At 28.9% G+C, this 22506-nt stretch overlaps 3 protein-coding genes and 1 long non-coding RNA gene across 4 annotated transcripts; 2 read left to right on the forward strand and 2 right to left on the reverse strand.

Moving 5' to 3' along the window:
* Window positions 1–10045: 10045 nt before the first annotated feature.
* Window positions 10046–11257, reverse strand: LOC109594023 (uncharacterized). The gene is made up of 3 exons (XR_002191195.2): window positions 11244–11257; window positions 10702–10813; window positions 10046–10648 (listed from the first exon to the last, which is right to left on the reverse strand). It is a non-coding gene; the product is annotated as an uncharacterized LOC109594023 (long non-coding RNA).
* Window positions 11258–13870: 2613 nt separating this feature from the next.
* On the forward strand, window positions 13871–16255 carry LOC109594021 (general transcription factor 3C polypeptide 5). The gene is made up of 8 exons (XM_020009184.2): window positions 13871–14138; window positions 14188–14377; window positions 14435–14555; window positions 14615–14924; window positions 14984–15194; window positions 15252–15442; window positions 15533–15923; window positions 15977–16255. Exons 1-8 carry the CDS (start codon window positions 13932–13934, stop codon window positions 16195–16197), a joined length of 1842 nt encoding a protein of 613 aa, XP_019864743.2. The 5' UTR covers window positions 13871–13931; the 3' UTR covers window positions 16198–16255.
* A 796-nt stretch (window positions 16256–17051) lies between these two features.
* Window positions 17052–19189, reverse strand: LOC109594016 (transcription initiation factor IIB). The gene is made up of 7 exons (XM_020009179.2): window positions 19089–19189; window positions 18866–19023; window positions 18654–18764; window positions 18463–18596; window positions 18215–18406; window positions 17747–18078; window positions 17052–17687 (listed from the first exon to the last, which is right to left on the reverse strand). Exons 2-7 carry the CDS (start codon window positions 18880–18882, stop codon window positions 17526–17528), a joined length of 948 nt encoding a protein of 315 aa, XP_019864738.1. The 5' UTR covers window positions 18883–19023; window positions 19089–19189; the 3' UTR covers window positions 17052–17525.
* A 1591-nt stretch (window positions 19190–20780) lies between these two features.
* Window positions 20781–22180, forward strand: LOC109594020 (alpha-aspartyl dipeptidase). Its single transcript, XM_020009183.2, has 6 exons — window positions 20781–20945; window positions 21125–21211; window positions 21268–21359; window positions 21414–21599; window positions 21653–21935; window positions 21993–22180. Exons 1-6 carry the CDS (start codon window positions 20842–20844, stop codon window positions 22051–22053), a joined length of 813 nt encoding a protein of 270 aa, XP_019864742.2. The 5' UTR covers window positions 20781–20841; the 3' UTR covers window positions 22054–22180.
* Window positions 22181–22506: the final 326 nt, after the last annotated feature.

Raw genomic sequence — 22506 nt, forward strand, 5'->3', positions numbered from 1 at the left:
ACTTACCTCAATGAGTATCAAAATATTGATTTTTTTTAAAATTAATATATTATTCTATGTAATATTTAATCCCAATTATTATTATAATCTTTAAAGAGAGTATGAATCAATATTCTTATGTTTTATATATCTTCCTTCTTATTATTTGACTGGAATATTTAAGATTTTCTTCGTCCCAACCTTATGTTTCAATTTCATTACATTAAGATTAAATTGATTTAAATAATACGATGACACCAAAATGTAAAGGGTGAAAAATTTCCATTAATTTTGTTTAATTATAGTTAACAATAACGATTACTAAGTAATAATAGATATTTCGTTCGACAAACCTTATTATAAATTTTTATATCATTTCTTTTTTATTATACGTGCCCGCTGAATACCTCTTTTTTATATAATAGCTTATATATAATTTTGTTTGCAAAGTGGTAATGCCACTTTGCAGCAAGTACAATAATGATTCGTCTCTGATGAATCGAGGTGTTCCACGAAGTAGTCCGAGTAGTAAACCCATTTCAAGGGTTTTTCATTATAGTATGGGAAGGAATTTGTTGTAATGGTCATGCAGGATGATGCATATGTCAAGACACAAATATTAGTTACCAAATTTTCTACTACTATTAGAACTACTAGGACCTCGTAGATGCTGACGATAATGTTCGTCCTGACAGGAATTCTTCCGTGAAAAAGAAAAACCTAGCGAGCGATTTTTTATGAATTGCATTATAACATCATATTTTTTTCTTCTCTATGGAACAGATTTTAATGATAAGTATTTAATACTGTGTATTTTTTTTCAATAAAGGCTTATGCTTTTATGCGACTATTTTGTAATGCTGAAAAAATCTAACATAATTATTTACTGAATAAATAAATGGCATTTTTACCAAGTTTAGGATCTTGAATAAGTTCTCGCTGTTTTTTTTTAAATAAAAGCAAAACAAAAATAGTTCACTCGTCGGAAAAACCATATGCCTTTAGAGGCTAACCAAGAATCGATCTCCATTCTTTAGTATCTTCATAAGAATGGAAGCGCCGCTCAGTCAGACCACGTGCCTTCCCATACAACATTGGTTTTGCAACACGAAGCCGAACGTTGACATGTAACAAAATCACTTTGTCGTGTAACGTATTGTTCGTATAACGGCCGTTTTTCTTTTAGGGCTCGACTTAAACTATCAACTGAAATCGATAGCGATCTCCCGTGATAATCTCATTCGGTTTGTAATAACATACACCCTGTAAATCCTACCAAATGCAAGGAACAAGCTTCGAACCAGATGGAGTAGATGCATGCAACGTCAGACGCGATACATAGCAAAAAAGCTTTTCTTTTCCGTTGTAGCAGTAGTTCACACTTTCACGCAACTCGCCAATCGACGTCTCTCAATTTCAAATCATACGGCGCACAATGTCCTTACTTCTGAGTCACTCCTAACAGTTTTAAACGTTTTAAAAAGTTTTGGTAGTATCTGACATCGGTCTTGAACAACTAATTCCTCCAATTATTTGTCTTCAAATTTTTTCGATGCACCAGAACGTTTTTTATCCTCTAGTTGAAAACCATTATTGAAACGTCGAAATCAATCTCTGCATGTTATATCCCACAGAGCTTTGTCACCTCAACACTTCCATATGCTCCAACTGCAGATTTCTTTTGAATAAAATAGTGCAATAAAATTCACTGCAAATACACTTTATTTGTCATTATAGTGTAAACTAGCATACACTGAAATTAAATGTTAGATACAGTACTTCCTTGCAGGTGTGTTACCATTCGAAATTCATTTTTTGAAGAAACAGCAGAACTTATTCAAGCTTCTAATAACAATAGTACCACATAGTAGGATACTTTAGTTTTATCTTCATAAAATGAATTCTAAAAGAAAAGATTCTAAGAGGATTAATAGGTTTTCCAAAAAAAAAAAAGTATTAAAATTTTGCATTTTAATAGGATTTTCCTTGTATAATAAAGTCATCAAATTTGCTTTTAAAAATATTGAAAAAAATGACGGCCAAAAGAGGACGTCAGCCTTTTTCACATAATGGATACGTAAAACCTAGTAAAAAACTTAAAAGGATTTTTCCTTTACTTGAACGCCTCGAAACGCTGAGTATTGAGACCTTACAACTTCTCCCGAGGTGACCTGATCTAATTCCCATCGAATATGCATGGAATATTCTAAAAAAGCTGGTCACGAATCATTAACTCCGCCCTAACACTCTCAGCTACGATCAGAGCTTCGAACTATCATGCCGACATGAGCCAATATACCCCATGCAGAAACGAGGCATTAACAGGAGATGTCAAGCAATCATCAATGCCCATGTAAGACATTCAAAGTACTAAATTTTATGTATATATACAATAGTTAGTGGTCATTATTGCCTTTTAAAATTTTACTTAAAGTGAACTGTTGAAATAATATTAATTTACTAATGTTCTATATCTTTCTCTATTTTAAAAATTAATATTTAAATTTATTTTTATGAACTGAACTGTACATAAATACAGCAACTATACATCACCAAGGTATAGACTCAACTTCTCATTTCTGCATAGCTGCGAAGAATTCGATTAAACCTGTATAATTTTTATGTTGAATTTGGTTATCAATGTGATCCCACATATTCTCTGTTGTAAACTCGGTATCTGAAGATTGCGTTGGCCAAGGCAAAACATTGATGTCATCGACATCGTTTCTTCAATATGTGGAAACAAATTGTTGTATATCCGTGTACTATTTTACAGTGAGTATAACAAAGGTTTTGTGTAGTTTTGTCCTTGTAGGACATCTGACATAAGTTAAATCACCATTTTTAATAAATTAAATGTAAACTCATAACTAAAAACTACCTGTCACCACTATCTTCTAGATAAACAAACCCCCATCAATTAACCTTCTTCTCACAGACCTTAAATTAAATTTCAGCAAGTCTCATTTCCTCCAGGTTTTCTTTAGATGTTTTATCAACACAAGAAACGATTGATTTATTAAGGGGGTTGGAAAGTAATGTCGTTTCTGGGCATGTCGATATTTGATTGTCATTTGTCAATTCATTGTGTATTTCCAAGGAGTCATTTTAAGCTTATTGAGACTTGTTATCTTCCAAATAATTCAGTATAAAACTTTTTTTTTTGAAGTTTGGGGTGAATTAGCCAGTTAAATATGAGAAGGGCATATGCGGTATTGTATGCTTTCCAAATTCAGATCCGCTAATTTTGATATATCTGACTCTTATCGATGAGGAAGACCAACAGCATTAGACAACGACGTGCTAACGGCAGAAATAGTAGCAAATCCATATCAAACAAACGAAGAACTGTCAAATGCCCTTAACCAATATTGGTCGACCATCCAGGAACATACAGCTAATTGGAAAAATAAGCAGATCAGGTGTTTGTATCCTCTATAATTTGTCCGATGAGAACAAAGCTAGCTGATCCATCACATACAATGATTGCTTCAACGATATTTTGGTTTGATCACTGGAGACGAAAAGTAGGTTCTATATCAGGGGTGGCCAACCTGCGGCTCTTTGCAACACCATAATGCAACACCACTCTGTGGTGAAAAAGTTAATAAATTGGAGTGGGAGGTGCTGTCTCATCCGCCATACTCACCCGATATTGCGCCCCGGATTTCCATTTATTCTGACCCCTACAACATTTTCTTAATGGCAAAAAATTTGAAATTTGATGATGTTCAAAATATGGATATACTTTACTCAAAAACCTAGATGGCAAAAGGTTGTTGATAACGAGAGTGATTATAATATTGATTAAAAATAAAGACTTATTAAAAATTTATTCATTTGAATTTAATGTAAGAAATTACTTTCCAGCACCCTTAACTGTAAACTCTTAACAATCTCGACTTGTTGCTCTCGGTCTTGGCAAGACTGAATTATAATATTACTTATGACATATGATACAGTTTGACTACGACCCATTATTAAATAATTATAATAAGTTGCTATAATTATGGCACCTAACTTTGATCAAAAATAAAAATTGTTGATTTATGTTAAATATATTGAGTCGTGTAGTAACTAAATAAATTATTCTTTTATTTTCTCACGAGAACTTAGTTTTAATTAAACTAGTCTAAAAGAAAAAAGAAAAACAAGACACTGACAACGCTTATTTCAATATCCCTAACATTTGAACATGACTTTTTTTATGTTAAGATAGTCATAGATGCAACAAGTGAAATCTAAACCAGTCTATAAAGACTAAACATACTTGTGTAATTTTCTATAAATACAAACCGTATTACATAGTTCAGCTTTTGTGCATGTTTATACGAAGATATTACTCATTATTACAATTTGAGAACTCTATTATTTATGACTTCTAAAATTATACCTTCAGGAACTGACGGTTGGAAATTTACTGCTGTGCAGGAGGCATCGTGTTGCACAAGGTGGTGGAACCTGTACATTAAATAATACGCAAATTCCAAGAACGTTGCACTAATATGGTAACTGAATGATTCAGTCAACAAATTTCGTCAGTCACATTAAACATTTTGCACATATAAAACTGAGTTTTTACCTTTTTCTGAAGTAGGATATGACTAAATGTTTTGTTTCTTCTTGAATTATTAGGAGATTCGGGCTATAATGCATATTAAATAAATAAACTGGTTTTTCGGCGCCAAGTTTATGTGGCCGTTGAAATATTTAAATATATGTTAATCGCTGCAAAAATCTAAGCAAATCTATAAAACGGCTTTAATGGTTTGCGTCGTACTAAATATATTCGTAACCAAATTGAGACCACTATATTATGTAACTTAATAGGTTTGCTTCGGGCATTCGAACTTTGTTTAGGTATTCAAACAACAGTTCTAAATTCCAAGTTTTTGAGTTGAACAACTCATTAATAAACATTTATTCTTGTTGCATTTTTCAGTCATACTTAGAGAGGTACTAAAAACGTTATCAACAAATGTTCCGGATAACAATAATGTCTCTATTAACTGGGTTAGTTACTGTGGCAGCCAAAGACAGCATAAAATTTAAAATCAAACATTTTGTAATATATTTATTTACATAAAAAGATTTAATTCAAATTTGTACAGCCAGTATAAAAAAAATATTTCAATATTCTATACCTTTTTTTACATACCACGCTTTTTGGAACAAACTATATATTGGTCTGTCTCATTTGACTGGCCAAAGAAATAGCAATTTGAAATATATTTACATTTTGTGACACTATTTAAGAATACTCTTAATATTAAGAATTTATTCCTAGTAAGATTTATATTATTTTATTGAATAAATTACAGGGAGAAGAAAGAAACATTAAATATATGAATGAAGTAACAAACTTAATTAAAAATATAATGAGAAAATGTCCTATCAAAAAAAACAAGTCATTTAATCGACTGACATTGTAAAGATCTGTAAACGACATCTTTTCTTGTCTAGGCAAATAAAAAACGAATTAAATGTGTCATACGAGATCAGGGTGTCTAGTAGAACAATCGACTGAATGAACAAAACATGCAAGGATATATTTCAGTAAAAAATCATTGGTATTCATACAAATATATATTGATTATCCTCCAGAATTTTGGAGAAGGGTACTTTAGAGTGATGAGTCCATGTTCAACATAAAGTCTAAATCTAAATACAATTGAAAACTTAAAGGACAACGTGTAATTTCGATTACTACACCCAAAAGCATTAAATCGTAAAATTTAATTTATGCCTCATAATAATAATCTTTGCTTTATATATAATTTACTTAATAAATATACACTGTTCCAAGCACTTACCTCACCAATAATAATTAATTATTATTAATATTTTCAGAAAACGGCAAAAATATTTATGATTGTTACAAGAATTCTTAAAAATATTGTTTTTCTAAAATAACTAAAAATTAACAAAATTTAATGTTCATGAAAAATAAAAATTTCAATTTAATATGTTCATATTATACGAAATTATCTCAAATTTCGAGTAGAAGACGTTCCACATCCTCTAAGTTATTCGAATTGTTGATGGTCCTTTAAATGTCTCCCAAGAATGAATTTATTTATAAAATTATAGGTGGTGCGTTAATTTGGAAGAGTGTATATTTTTTAAACTATTTCTATGACCAGCGACATTTCATATTTCTTTTGTGATTTAGGTACAAAACAATAATGATGGTGATACAATCGAATTGATGAACCTAGATTAACAAGAAAAAATTGTTTCAAATGAAAAAAATTAATCGTCAATAAAAACCTTATGTTTTTTGATAAAAAAATAGCAAAAAGAAATCCCACAACTTCCTGGGCACTACTGTATAAAGTAACTAATCAATAGTGTACATTAGTAAATGGGTCGATAGTAAATAACAATGTTCTCTTCCTCTGTAAATAGAGTCTATTTATTTAAATATGAGCAATATGAAACGCACATTTTGATCCAGATAAATTAAGATGAAAGCGTCAGTTATCGTCTTGTCTCACATTGCATAGTATGAACAGACATGTAACGTAGCATTTGGTGTTGAATTATAGAAGGCTTGGCAAGATATCAAGATCGGCCAATTGAAATTTTCTTATTCGGACTATTTCAAGTAAATGTAGTGTGAAATTATGATAAAAAAAGTGTAACACTGACATTGAAATCTAATGTTAAACGTTTAAAAATAGTCGAATTTAAGTCGATCAACCTTCCTGTGTTTTGAAACCTAGATAAAGTTGTAGTGAAGCCAAATTTTTAAATGTCAATGAAATGATATCTTTTAAAGTTTTTTTTATTCCTGATGTTTTATAGCTTGTTTTTATAAGATTTTATTATAAGAGGAGTTGTTTAAACCGTATTACATCAATGGGGAATATTTAAAGAACGTATAAATAAACAATTACTTTTTTATATACTATTACATAAGCTCAACAACTATTCGTTTTAAAAAATAAAGTACTTATAGCTCAAAATTTAAAATTTGTAAGATATTTATATAATAATAAAAATTTGTCCTGTCAGTATAAAAAATATATTCAATATTCTATACTTTTTCTTTTCTTGTTACGCATTTTATAAACATCGGAAATATTACATAGTAAACATACATACGAGCCCCAACAACTATATATTAGGACAAATGAATAAGTTGCAAAAATTTTTATGCGTGACATTTTATTTTTTCCTAAGTGTTTTTTCAAAAATTGTTGCTACATAATTAGTTAGTTTTAAATAAATATTATTAATCAAAATAAAATATAGAAAAATACAAAAAAATTTTTAGTGGACTATGGGTTTAAGTCAGTTTCTGCGCTAATTTAAAAAATGTTGTGTGATATAGCTGCAAGTTTCAAAATTCGTGAGTTAGTGGCCAAAAATTATTGTCGTAGCAAAATAATACGTTAAGTGGCTTAATATTCCTACATCAACGGTCAGGAATATAATTAGACGTTATGGTCAAACTGGAAATATTCTGGGAAAAAAGTGGTTTACAGTTCTTATTAACAAATATGAAATAACACACTCAATTAAAAATACGGTAAGAAAATATCGTAATAAAAAACACTTATTGTCAGACAAAAATCAGTAAACCATATCCTTTCTTGTATAGGTAAATAAGAAATGAATTAATTGGTTCATACAGTGAGTCTAGTAGAACAATCAGACGTCCATTAAACAAACAAGGATATATTTCAGAAACCATTGGTATTAAAAAAGAATATTTGAACAAAACTAAAGTTTGTGCAAAAAGGTATTAATTATCCTCCATTATTTTGGAGAAGGGTACTTTGAAATGATGAATCTATTTTCAATAGAAGATTAGATAAAAAAAATACATTCATCGTCCTCCTAATAAAAGTTTAGATCCTAAATACATTACAAAAACTTTCAAACATACTGGAGGAAAAGATTTGCTTTGGGGTTCCTTTCCTTGGCGTGGTATAGGACCATTACAAAAAATAATTAATAAAATAGACCGTTTCGTATATAAACCCATCATGAGAGATGTAACGAAATCGTTTGGCAACTACAATTTATCAATTACATAGATTTTTTTTGGATAATTTTGATGCAAAGTTGTTCAGTTCAAAGTTGGTTAAACCCTAAATTGTTATAAGTTTCTTGACTAACCAGTGTAAGGTCCGAATTTTAATACAATTGAAAAATACCTAAAAGTAACAAATTTAATTTGAAGTATTAAGTATTTGAGATTTCATTGAATCTTTGGCTCACCTTTTACATGTGGTTTTATCAATAAAATATTAACAATTTTGTTGATATAAGTTACTTACAAATATAGATTTGTCAAAAGTGTGCTATTTCTGTGAACACACACATATTTTGTTTAAGATTTAATTTAAGTAGAAATATTTTGATTTAGGTACGAAATTAATATTAGAAAAAAGAATATAGAGTAATTATTTATATAAAATATAAAATATTTTGATTGCATTAATATATTGTTAAATAATATAAATTATCAATCAAAACACTAAAAAAATATATAAAAATTACATAATATTGTAATTAAAAAGGAAATGTTAACAATAAATTAATGGATTTCACTATTCGAATACTATTATTATTTTATCTAAATTTTTAAGCGTTAAGTGGAAAAAGTTCAGCGAGACCGCCTCATTTCATCTTATGATATCGATGTGAAACTAAATACCTATCACAAAACAATTTTGGAGCATTTGTATAAGGCTGAATAGAAAAGCCCGACATTTAGGTTCCGCATGAAATTACCATGAAAAGTTTGATAAACCAAATCTCTTTGATGATGATACAGAATAAACTCGTGCCATTTTTGGAGATATTGAAAATTCGTGGACAAAGCTCAGATTGACGAAAAGAAAAGTAATGCAAAGAAATGGTTTATCAAGAGCTGCTCCAACCTGGCCAAATGATTGCTTCCATTTCATACTATCAAGAACTGATCTTTTCTTTTCGACATGTAACCAGATATTTCGATATTTAGGATTTATCTAATAATATTTGTAGGAAATAACGAAAACAACATAAGAAAAAACATGTTTATTAAACATTAATCAAATAATTATAGGATTTGATAAAAATCCTATGTCAAATTCAACAAAATATAAGTAAAATTTTTATCTATTAGCTTAATACAAATAAAATAATAAGATATCTACAATACAATACAATTTTCAATATTAAAATCTTCGTATATTTATAACATTTATCTTGCGGCCTTAAATCTTCGCATCGGTATGATGTAAGTTTCTACTAATTAAGTTTCTTGAAACAAATTATTATTTTTTTTAATTTAATTTGTCCTTTATCCGAATTTGAAAATATTAAGATTTATTTAAAATGAATTAAAACAAATATTGTTATTATTATACCATATTGTAAGTTATGTATGATTTAAGTACAATTTAAAAATATAATTAAAAAATTATTTTAATAATGAATTTATCTAGAACGAGTCATCGCATTGGTATTATATACCTAGTCGGTGCAAATCTAGGGGCATGTTTTATGTATTGTATCATTCGATAAAGAAGCGGCGCAGAGATGTGAAGTCATTCGCGTTCTGATCAGGGAGACCTCTCTTTGTGTCATAACCGCCAATTTGACATTTGGGATATCTCTTATAACATAATATCTTAGGCATCTGCGACTTTCTTGAGCGTCGAAGCAATGCGAAGAGTTGCGTCTTCTGCTGATGATGAAATTTGTCTTTAAGAGAACTTCTCCAATACCATAACAACGTTCAAGAGTTTCATTTACAAAGAAACCCTTTGCTCATGTCTCGATTTAGCAGAATTGTACCGTATATATATAAAGTCTTCCAATGTTCAAGAAACTATTTGACGATGCCGACATAGATTTTTGGAAGTACTTATCTTATTTATAGGAGTTTGTAGATTAATGTTTTTGTTCACTGATTCATCCTTCTTAACAGTGACCATCTCAGTACTCAGTAAAGTATATATTCCCAAGTATTCCTCCTATTTTTTTTTCAGTTGTTTTGCTTTTGACTTCTTGCTCTGCTTCCAATTGTATGTATATATATATATATATATATATATATATATATATATATATATACTGGTGTCTTTTTCATCATTTTGAATGGTAAAATAAATGGGTTATAATAAATTAAGAACCTAGTACATTAAAACAAAGATAGTGAAGAATTTATTTAAACCTTTTTCTCCTTAAAATATATATCTAAACTTTTTTATAGAATAAGGTAACATCTAGTAACAAATGACATAACAAAACCGATCTGACTATTAAAAATAATGCAATTCTAAGCAATTTGTAAAACCTTTGTTTTGATTACTTGGAACGTACATTTCTTGGGATTGGTACGGAAGTCTTCTAATAATTATCAAAAATTCCCATTTTACCACATCATTAATCATTTGTGTGAGAATATTTTCTTAGAAATCATAAGGCAGAAAATTACATAGAGTTAATGGAAACTGTCCTTTCTTCTTGGTTTGAACATAAATCTATTACTTCCATAATTGACATACTTGGGCCTTTTTTTGAAACCTAGATCACTGTATTGAAGAACTGAAGAACTGGAAGAATGTTGTCAAAAGCGATTAGATAGCTGTGTGTGCAATTCAAATTGGATTGGGAGGGTTGAAGAAAACACAGGTTTCCCAGGCACAAAAGTTTTCATCATCAAGATCTACAAATTCATTTTTAAATGCAAATAAAAAATACATAAACAGGAACACCTACCTACACCAGGACAAGGTCTACAACACGCATACGTTTAATAACCCAAAGGACCAATAACTTGGGAAACTATCTAAGATATGCCGACGATATATCGACGTGACTACAAGGATAACTAAAGACGTAAATAATATTTAGAGCGTGGTATACAAACGGATAATTACAATAAACAAAGTTTTTAAACATTAATGCCTTAATCCCGTTTCACCACACACCCTGCAAGTAAAGTTTACTCTAGAAAGTCGTGTAAAAGGAAATTTTTAAGTGGTAATGACTGCGTCTACTACTTTTTGAAATAAAAATTTATCTCTGTATTTTTTTTTCTTAGTTGACAATGTTATTATATTTGTAAGTCAACTTATACTGACAGTTAGCACTTTTAATTAGTAGTTTTTAAATAACCGTACAAATTTCATAATGAAGTGACAATAAAGTTAATACAAATATAAAAATATATAAATATATATTTAATTTCATACAATTTTTCAACTTCTGTAAATTTTAAGAATAAATTTATATGATACTATTTCTTGACGCTTACGTACCCACTTCCAATGCGCAAAAAGTCCATGGCACAATAATCTAGAACGGAATATAAACAAAAGTGACCAAACGCTTTAAAAATACTTATGACATATATTGGTAATAAAACTCTAATTTATTCAAGTTGCATATTACAAAATATTAATGAAAATAATAACATTGTTATGTGGGCGTAATTTTCCAAGATAAATTGTCCAGTTAAGTTAATTAATTGCTTCGACGATACTTGTTAAAATAAATTAACGGACGAAATGGTTTCCTAACTAAATACAGAAAATTTACATAAATTATGTATTTACAATACAATAGAATGAAGTAATTTGGGTCATAAAATTTGTTACTTTTAACAAAATAAATTAGAATATTTGCATAATTTATAAACACAAAAAGATTAAGGTATTGTATTTTAATAAAGAAGGAAGGCCAACAAAAAACAATCTAAATTAATTTTATATGTATATTATGTGATTAACAAACATTTACTGAATAGGTATTATAAGAATCTAAACAAGTCCAATAAAATATTTGAAATATCTCAGATATTAAATCAACATTCAAAAATATGTATTACCTTTAATTTTGTTTAAAATTTTCGAATGACTGCCAGCTAAATTCCTGAGAGAAATTCCCGGTGGAATATGATATTTACAATACACCTTCTGTGCATAGATAATTGAATGATGTAATTGTGACTCAGTTACACACATTTTGTGATGAATGCAGAAACAAAATAAACATTTTTACGGTTATGTAGGCAGTTAATGAAATCATATACGGGGTCATAAAGCGGACCAGGGATTTATGAACGGCATTAATTAAGAGTTACGACGCTTTTATTTTTTTCTTTCTTCTTGTGCACCAGCAAATAGTGGATTATGCGTAAAACCACGACGTGATGCGTGTGACCGCTTAAAAATTACCAGTGACATCATTACAACTTGGAAGAATACTTAAGTGGCGCATAAATATGAAACATATTTAACTTGAAAGGCAATGTCTTGTGGAATTTCAAATTTTTCTTGTAATTAGTTTTAATTAAATCTCCAGGGGAAGTCAAATATATTTTTGTATTAAAACTTAATTTAATTTATATCTAGATTACCAAACTAACAAAAAGTTTAAACTTAAATGACCTTTCCTTCAAAATCTTTTTATTTTTTGAGACGATCACGTAATTGTTATCGTTTCAAAGGATCAAACATACTTACAGTGAAATAAAGTTAGTTATTTCAATCTGTCTAAACAAACTAACTTTAATTGAATTTATAAATATTCACGATGCTCATTTACAATTAATTAATGAATTAATTGTTTATTATTAAAAAGATATTTGACATTAAGAAAAAGGTAGTGATGAATGATTCGTACGTTTTCCATTTAAACAACCCACAGTGCATATGTGGGAGTCGTGGCGCCATGATAACAATAAAAACTAAGTCTATTAATTTACATATAGTTCGCACATCGGTATGATTTGTTGTGTCGCATTTGTTATTGATTACGCTTGTAAAATTATCAGTGACTTCACACTGACAATATACAGTAATAAAAATTGTCCTTGTGTACAAAAAGAACAATTAACTTTTTGCTTCAAGTGTTTTATGTGTTTATTTAATGACTTTATAAATTTAAACAATTTAGGTTGAAATGGTTTTACATTACATACTGTATTTTCGACTCATGTATATTTTTAGAGGATCATCTAAGTTTAATTAGAATTTTGAAACAGTAATAGCTATTAAAATTTCCTTTAAAGCTTTAACGATATAGATAGAACAGTCACATCTAATAATATTAAACTTTTGGCAAAATGCTGAGTTAGTACATATTTTTTAAATATATGTATTCCTTATTATAAGTACAGTGATTTCACCACATTGGCAATAAAATGAGTAACAGCACTATAAAATCCTTTGACATGGTTCTAAAATAACATTTATTACTGGTAATAGAGGATTTATAATTAAAATTAAATAATTTTTGTTTTACCTCACTCTGTATATGTCAATTTTATCTATTTCCTGTGTTCGTAAAATTATTTATAACCATTTGTTGATAGTAAAATTTAATACTTTGAGATTCCGGCTCGCATATTTAGGACACGTTTCTATTCTAATTACTTTAAGTATTCAAATAGCTGAAACAGAACTTACTATGTATACGAAATGACATACTACTATCATATATTTTTAATATACTTATTTATGCAAATTGTATATCCATAATATAAAGTTTTATTGCAACAGTCTACTTACGCATAATTTTACGGAATTTAAGTAAGGTGATCATAAACATTAAAATATTGCTCTTTTTGTAAAATATATTTATGAACATAGTAATATTTAAAAAAGAGTATATTTTTTTAAAATCAAAATTAAATATTATGTTTACTTTTGTAAATGCGATATAAAATAAGTATTTATAGAGAATATATTATAATAAATTATTAATTACTATTTTTAATAACATTCATCTCATAAATTTTAATATTGTACTCGGAAGTCACCCTAAAAACTTGATGACCTCATCAGTATTGAAGTTAAGTAATATCTATGGTTTTTGATTGTTTAATTTTCTAATATTTGTATCTCTCTGGTTCTCTTATCCACATAACCTGACTTTTCTGAATGTCACATCTAGTTTTCCTTGAATGTAAATAAACGGTATTAACTTTTATTAAATTTAATAAAATGGCTGAAAAGACTGAACCAAAAAAAAAGTCTAGTACAAAAGGTAAAAGTGACAAAAATGTGCCTAAAGAAGCGGAGGAGAGCGTTTTAAGTGCTCATTCTTTAATTGAAATAAAAAAAAAGTTTGTTCGAGTGGAATATCCTGGAGTGGTGAAAAATGTTAACAAAGCCATTGAAACATTAGGAGGAATAAAATCTCTTGAACTGGTAATATAGACACATAATGTTGAAACATATCTGTTAATAAATTTTACAGGCAGTTGCGGATACACGTCATAAATTAAATTTGCATTTTCACCCCCAAAACAAATTTAACAAAGGTGTTTTAGCTGATCGAGACACAAATCCTTACTTATTATTAAAAGTGACACAGACGAATGGAGGTGGTGAAAAAAAGTATGATTATGAAATTGTGGGAATAACTGTTTTAAATTTCGTTTTTAACAGTAATAAAATTATTAAAAACAACAATATTAAATTATTAAATTTGTTGATTATTTTAGGGATCATTGACTACCAATATTTACCTTTAATTGGGCCACCTAATGAGTCAAAAGAATCTAAAGTGGATTATTTCTATGATATAATTTTTCCTAAAGAAATACCAACACGGGAGTGGTATTTGTAAGTACACATTATTATTTATTAAACCACTTTTATGTTCTTTTTTATTATAATTTTAGACAAAAAGAAAATAAGGAACAAAGAGGTTTCTTCCTACCTTCAGTGTTTAGCAGATTTGAGTGTTCAAATCAAACCAAACTATACTTAAAAACAGAAGAAAAATATGAACACCACCTAAGACCAGAAGTTGCTGAAACAGTTTTGAATATGACAAAGAAACAAAAGAGGCCACATCAGTCCCTCAAACAAATATCTATTTTTATTAATTTTCAAAAACTTAATGTTGAAATTCCCTTTAAACCTTTAGATTATACAATGCAGTTAGTGAATGACAAACAATTAACAGGGGTATATGAAAATGTCAAAGCTGTAAGTGTGCAAAATAAAAATTGATAATAGATTTTTTCCAACCATTTTACAATTTTCAGTTGTTTGAAAAGAGGCCAATTTGGTCTAAAGTAGCAGTGTTACATAAAACAGGATTAAGTCAAGAACATGCAAAAATTGTTTTGCCTGCTGTTGCTTATTTTTGTAACACAGGGCCTTGGAGAATGGCTTGGATTAAGTTTGGATATAATCCTCAAAAAGACAGTAATTCCCGTATTTATCAAACTTTAGACTATAGAATTAGGACTGCTGGTAATTATACAATTTTGTTTTTTTTTTTTTATTTCATGTTTACATTTTTATCATTAGAGGGTACAAAGTTAAAAGTAAATGCCAAAAGGAATTATGCAAGCAAGACACTTTATTATTACTATACTCAGGGTAATGTTCAGAAGATAACATTAGATGACAAAATCGCTTTGAAAAAGAGTTCCATTCAGGAGAGTAGTTATATTCTCACTCCTACTACCATTCCCCCAGCAAGACAACTGTTTTATCAGGTATATATATATATATATATATATATATATATATATATATATATATATATATATAATCTTCTCTACTAAATGTTAATGACATTGTTTTAGTATTGTGATATTTACATTCCTGAAATAAAAGAAATGCTGTCAAGACTACCTAAACCTCATAGTGAGGCAGATTATGATCCAAAGAATGGCTGGTTTCCTCAAAATTTTACAGAACAATGTAGAGAGATAGTCAACAGCTATGTCTTGAATCAGGTACAGGAACAGTTGTTGGAAGATAGTAAAAAACAACGGGAACAATCAGCTCGCAAAGAAGAAAGTACTCGTAAACCGTCAACTCCAACATATTGCAGTGAGATGTTGAGTAATATTAAGAAAGGTTTATACAAAAGTGTGCAAATTGGAGATATTACACAATCTGGTGGTAGCCAATCAGAACAAAGTAACTTGGATGATGAACCTGTTATAGAAACCATAGACTTATTAAACACAGGTTAAGAAATAAATTTATATTATTTATACATATTTTATGTATTATATTTTTAGATGAGGTTGGAGTCGAGGATGTCAACGCATCAGATCTAATACAAAGTACAATTCCAGAAAGACTGGAAGACACTTCAGATGAAGAAAATCTGAGTGAATCTTCAGAATATGAAATAGATATGGAAGCTGTTGAAGAAGTAAATAAAATGATAACTGGGATGCAAGTTGATGAGTCTGAAGAAGTTAAAGCTGTTACTTCTTATTTTAAAAAGCTTTATTAAAAGTTTTTAAAAAACTTTTGTGAAATCTTTATTTACATAACTAAATTATAAACAATTAGAGTAGTTTTTCATCTTATAAAAATGATCCCTATCATGAACTGTTGCACATTGTGCCTTTTATATCAGCACAAAACTGAATATTGCCTACTGTCTAAAGAGAAGCAAAGTATTATTGGATCCAAAATAATAATTTAAGGGGCACTCCCAACGTAAAATATTTAAAACATTTTTTGATAGATATCTTTAAAATAAATATACTAAAATTTCTAATGAATATCCCAAGCAACTTAAAATTTAAATCTTCTAAAGACAATGTTATTGTTTGGTCTGTAATGATGGAAATATTTTGATTGATCCAACCCATAGATTATTCAGATTTTGTTCGGTTTTTTATGCAGTTATCATTTTAATGAAGTGTGAAACTTGTAAAAATTTTTAATCAAGCAAATTCGCAAGCTTTAGGACTCAAAATTACTGTGATATAGGAATGCGGCGTGTTTCGTATATCAATTCAATTCCTATGATTAAAAATACATTTGAAATAAATAGATGTTTAGTAGCTGTGACGCGTATATGGATAATAATTACCCTATAATAAAAATATTTAATTTCGACGTATCTAGATTCTAAATATCCATGTGTTGTATCAGGTACAGGAACGGTTGTTGGAAGGTAAAAAACAATAGGAACAATCAGCGCGTGAAAAAAATATTCGTAATCTTTGAATATTGCAGTGAGATATTGAGTAACAACATAAACATATTGTTCATACATATTTTACACATATTTTTAGATGACTGAAAGGTACTGAAATAATAATTGGAATTAAGGTTAATGAGATAAAGTTGTTTCTCCTTATTTTTAAAAACTTTATTAAATGTTTTTACAAAAACTTGTTTAAAATATTTATTTGTGTAACTAAAATATAGACAAACAGGGTAGCAGTATGTGCTTAGTAATATAGATTACAATTTTTCATGTTAAATTTCGTAAAAATGGTCTATATCACAAACTGTTGCACATTGTGCCTTTAATGCTAGTACAAAATTGGAGATTGCCTAATGTCTAAAGAGAAAGTATTGTTGGCTCTAAAATAATTTATGTGGATACAAATCAGTACCAGACAATACACGTATGATAATTTTCAGGGTTTCACTTACCCTGTAATACAATCGAATATTTAATGTAGACGTATTCGCGAATACACACCTACATTGTATATAACCTAAAACCATTTAACAATAAATACAACTCTAAATAAGGACGAATCCTATCGGCACTGTACAAAAATAGGTTTCAACTTTTGGAAAAATCTAATAATTAAATCATTACATTTGCGGTAACTGATCAATAGGTGTAGCGAATTTAAAGTCTTCTGGAAACAGACTAGCTGCATGTGGATACATTAATTTATATGACTGTCTTATTGTAACATCAGCTACCCCAGCAATATCACCAATTTCCTTTTGGCTTCTTTTATCTTCAGATGCCTGAAATAATAAAACACAGTTAGTAACTGCCAACTAAGAACACTTGGTAAATGACATACCTGTGATGCCATATAAATGGCAGCAGCAGCAACGGAAATGGGAGATCGTCCTGGGACAATATCCAACTCAACAGCTTTTCTGGCAATGTGCGTAGCCGCTCTTTGTACCATATTTGGAAGACCCAGATTGGAACAGAATCTGGACATAAAGTCACCCGTAGTAATGAGATCAACGGAAGTTTCCAGAGCTTTGAGAATCAATTTGAAACATCTCCCTATTTCTCGTTTGCTGATCTTGCTTACTGCGCAAATTTCCTTGAATGTTCGAGGTACACCCTCCTGTCTACAGGCGATGTACAAGCAAGCAGATGCTATTGCATCATTAGAACGTCCTAAAAATTATATATATAGTAATACATTTTCTATTGTAAATTGAAGATTTTCTTCTTATTTTATTATGATGCAATATTATTTAATATTGACAGGTGCAATATTCTCATAAACAACAATTTATAAAATTATAAATACCTTTCAAATTCCTTCCATCATGAACTTGTTTGAATAAGTTATTGGCTCTATCAACAATTGTTCTAGGCAAATTAATCCTATCAGCCATAGCATTGATTTCTTTAAAGGCATTTATTAAGGCTCTATCTGAACTGTTCATAGTTCTTCTGTTTTGATACCGAGCAACACCAAATGAATCAAATGATGCATCACCTAAAGGTTAAAGTAAATAATTATTCAATCTCCCATAAAAAATTTCAAAAACATACCTCGACCAGGTCCAATCATTGTAGTCAAGTCTGATCCACCCAATAAAGGGTTTTCTGGACCACCAACACGAGACGGGTCGACTCCATTCTTTTCATTGCTGAAAGTTCTCCACTCTGATCCAACGTCAATAACTCTAAAAAATTATTTAAACTGAAACACCATATTTCGTGGGCGCTTTAAAATAAATTACCTGTCACCTACGACTAGGCCACATTCAGAGCAAATCTGATCCCCAGCTCTGTAGTCCTCAATCAACGGTGCATCTGGATGTGCGGGACACACTACTTTGTTGGTGTCAAATCTGAATTTGAAGAAAATTTGTTTTAATAAAAGTAAATACGACAATAATGTGCGGAGTTATTGGAGAAAACACGGAATAAGGAGAGATTGTGTTGATCATACCTAGAAGTGCTCGCCATTTTTATGTATTCGGTTGTTTTGACAGGTTTTATAACCTACTCTATGGAAACACCAGTGGCACAAAACAGTTTGTCAAAAGTAATTGTGACGAACTGCGATTACAGCACATATATATTCAATAAATTACCTTTCAGTTTAACCTGTTGAATTAATATAATAAATAAGTTTAATCATATTTAATCATTTCGAATATTGGTGTTATTACCTACTCTACCAGTAGTTTCCAAACAATACCATATTAATTGGATTTAATGTTAAAATCCTCATTCCTTAATTTAAGTAATTTAACCTGGATTATATAAATCTTGTAATAAATTTAGGTAAAGTTGCATTATAGCGGCCTGAAATTATGTTGGTAGTTCCCGCAGGCGCATTACCATCCAGAACTCTCACAACGTTGCCGCATCTGATATTTTATTACTTTTTAAGATATTTTGTCGTATATTCCGATCTAAGCGATGTAATGTACATTACAAATAAATAAAACGCTCTAATTAATTAAAAATATATTGTTCCCTTTGACAAAATAAGAATGAATTAAGAAAATTTCGGTTATTCTTATATTTATTTCGTCAAACAAATTCGTGTAAATGCGAAATAAATAGAGCTTCTGAGGTTTCACGTTTCATATAATAAAAAATCAAAAAATTATATATTTATTTCATATATTTTTTTAATTTTGTATTTTTAGGCGTGATGAAATACTTGTCTTGGTCAAATGAAAAAAATAAGATATTTATTAGAGAAAAATTAATTTTAAACTTGAACAGTACTGATTTTCGACGTTTTTTTTATAAAAAAAATCATATAATTTTATATATTTTTTTCAGAAAGTAGAATATTAAAAAAAAGAAACCAAACCTAACTTAACTTAAGATATTTTTTTCAGAAAGTTTATCAAAAATAGAACATTATAATACATAAAAATGTTACATTTTTGTTATTACATAAATATTTGAAAATTATTGTTAAAATATTTACAAATCTGCAACAAAACTAAAAAGTTTTAAATGATAAATATGTTAGTTTCAAGAAAAAGCCTTAAAAAATCAATATATTTAAAATTTAAAATTATTTAATCAAAAGATTTCATTTCATTGAAAAACGTTATTGAATTGTTTTTTTTTATTTTGGAAAAATAGGTTACGTTAGTTTAGGTTTCCATTAACCATCCATTAACTAATCTTATCTATCTAATTTATTATTATTTATTACATAAAACCGCAAAAATCAGCATTTTTTCAAATTTAAAATTAATTTTTCTCCAAGGAATTTTTTTATTTGATCGAAACATATTCTTTAATGAGCCAAAAAAATTTTTCAATTTTTTATAGCCAAAAATAGGCGGATCCTTAAAAAACAATTTCGTTTCAATATTATTATTATTCATGGCTGATATTATAATTAAAATAAACCTATAAATATCTAAAAATACTAAGCTAAAGTTATAGCACAATCTGTGAATAGTTTAAATAAAATTTATAATGTAATTTACAAATAAATTAGTTTTTTACTTACTAACAAAATTAATATAAATTACACAAATCAAACACAATAAAAATGATATATAAATGAATAAAAAATCAGACTAACCCAAATTAATAAACACGGAAATAAATTAAAGATGAATATTATTTTACCCAAAATAAATGTATATAGGTAAACACATGTAAGAAATGAAATGTTAAAAAATATAAAAATTCACAGCGGCAACGTTGAGTCCAATTTCGAGGTTCCAGAGTTACCAACTTAATTTTAGGCCGCTATAATGCAGTTTTACCTAAATTTATAAGATTATACTAAAATTGTGACACTGACACAGTACACTGAATTTAAGTAAATTAAATTAATTTGCAAAAATTTAGATTTCAAAATGTGACACAATGTAATTTCTAATTGTTGGTGATGTAACTGTCACTTTCAAAATTTTTCGTAATTTTTAATCATACATTTCGGCCATGGGAAGACTTCTTCCACAAAATTTTAAAGTGTACTTCTTCAATCCATTTCGCTGTAAACTTTTTCAAAAAAATATAGGTTATGATGGGAAAAATCGGGAAAGGTAATACCTATTCTATGGGCTCTTAAAGTGATGGTGTCATCAACATTTAAAAAATGTTGTGTACGTAATAATATATCTCACCTGTGGAGGGGATTGAGGTTATCACGTTCAACATCGTTATCACTCTAGGAGTCCAGTGGCTAATTATTACCATTATTAAAGTTAATCATGGTTAAAAGGCAATTACTCTTACTTTCCTCGTCAAATGTACATGGTCATGGTTATTTAGAATACGCAGCAGATGACATAAATGAATTATTGAAAGGGTAAGTCTCAGATTGCGTTCTCCGGTCGATACTGATCAATCAATCAACTTTTCCAGAAATAACGTGTCAACTGTATTGTTTATTCCATATGCGTTAACTAACCATGATGCATATCTTAAAAAAGTGTCACAACCTTTTAAATCTTGGGGTTAGTTACAACTATTTGATTACAAGTTATTTAATAATTGTTTGGATATTATAGGATATAATATAGACGGTATTCAGCAACAGGAAAATCCTGTTGAAGCTGTGGAAAAAGCTCAAGCCATTTTTATTGGTGGTGGCAACACCTTCAGACTGCTAAAAACACTGTATGATTTGAACTTAATTGAACCCATAAGGAAAAGGGTTCTTGAAAATGGGATTCCTTATATTGGAAGCAGTGCTGGTATTTGCAACATCTTAATTAATCAAAAAAATATTTACTCTTAATTCTTAAAGGAACCAATGTGGCCACAAAAAGTATTAACACCACAAATGATATGCCAATAGTATATCCACCATCTTTTGACGCATTGAATTTAGTACCATTTAATATAAACCCACATTACATGGACCCTGTATTGACTACTCATAAAGGGGAGACAAGAGAACAGAGAATTATTGAGTATTTGGAGGAAGATCATGCTGCAAATGTCTTGGGTCTCAGAGAGGGATCCACTTTATATGTTACAAATGATAAAGCCATTCTCAAGGGAATTCACAAAGCCAGATTATTTTACAAGTACAAAATAATTTACTGAAAAATCATGAATAATGTACTGTAATTGCTATTTTTTAGGAATAAAGAGCCAGAGGAACTAGAAGTTGGAACTGACTTAAGCTTTTTACTTAAAGTTTGATTTATCTGTTATTACAGACATTTTAATTACAATCACATGATGTCCATTGTATGCAACATGTACCTATCAGATAGTAACTTGTCTATTGAAAAAAACAGTGATTTAAATACAAATATTGAAAGCAAAATTGGCGATCTTTTTATTAGATTTTTTAGCTTTTATATACTTTATATAATTATTGTTATTAATATATTATTCCAATATTTCATTATATTGTAGTAAGTTCAAATTATCAAAAATTATGATTATATTTTTGTGACGTATTTTAAACAAAGAAACTATTAATACGTTTGCATCGAATTCATAAAATAATCTATTCCACATTTTTTTTGGGAATCTTCTTTTTTGAAAAATTTCAATAGTAAATGATTGAAAAAATTAATAATTCATAGTAAGGCAAATTTCGACTATTATAAATAAAGCCTTGAATTTAATATCGTTTAATACTAGTCA

The sequence above is a fragment of the Aethina tumida genome, chromosome 4, assembly GCF_024364675.1.
Source record: "Aethina tumida isolate Nest 87 chromosome 4, icAetTumi1.1, whole genome shotgun sequence".
Classification (NCBI taxonomy): Eukaryota; Metazoa; Arthropoda; class Insecta; order Coleoptera; family Nitidulidae; genus Aethina; species Aethina tumida.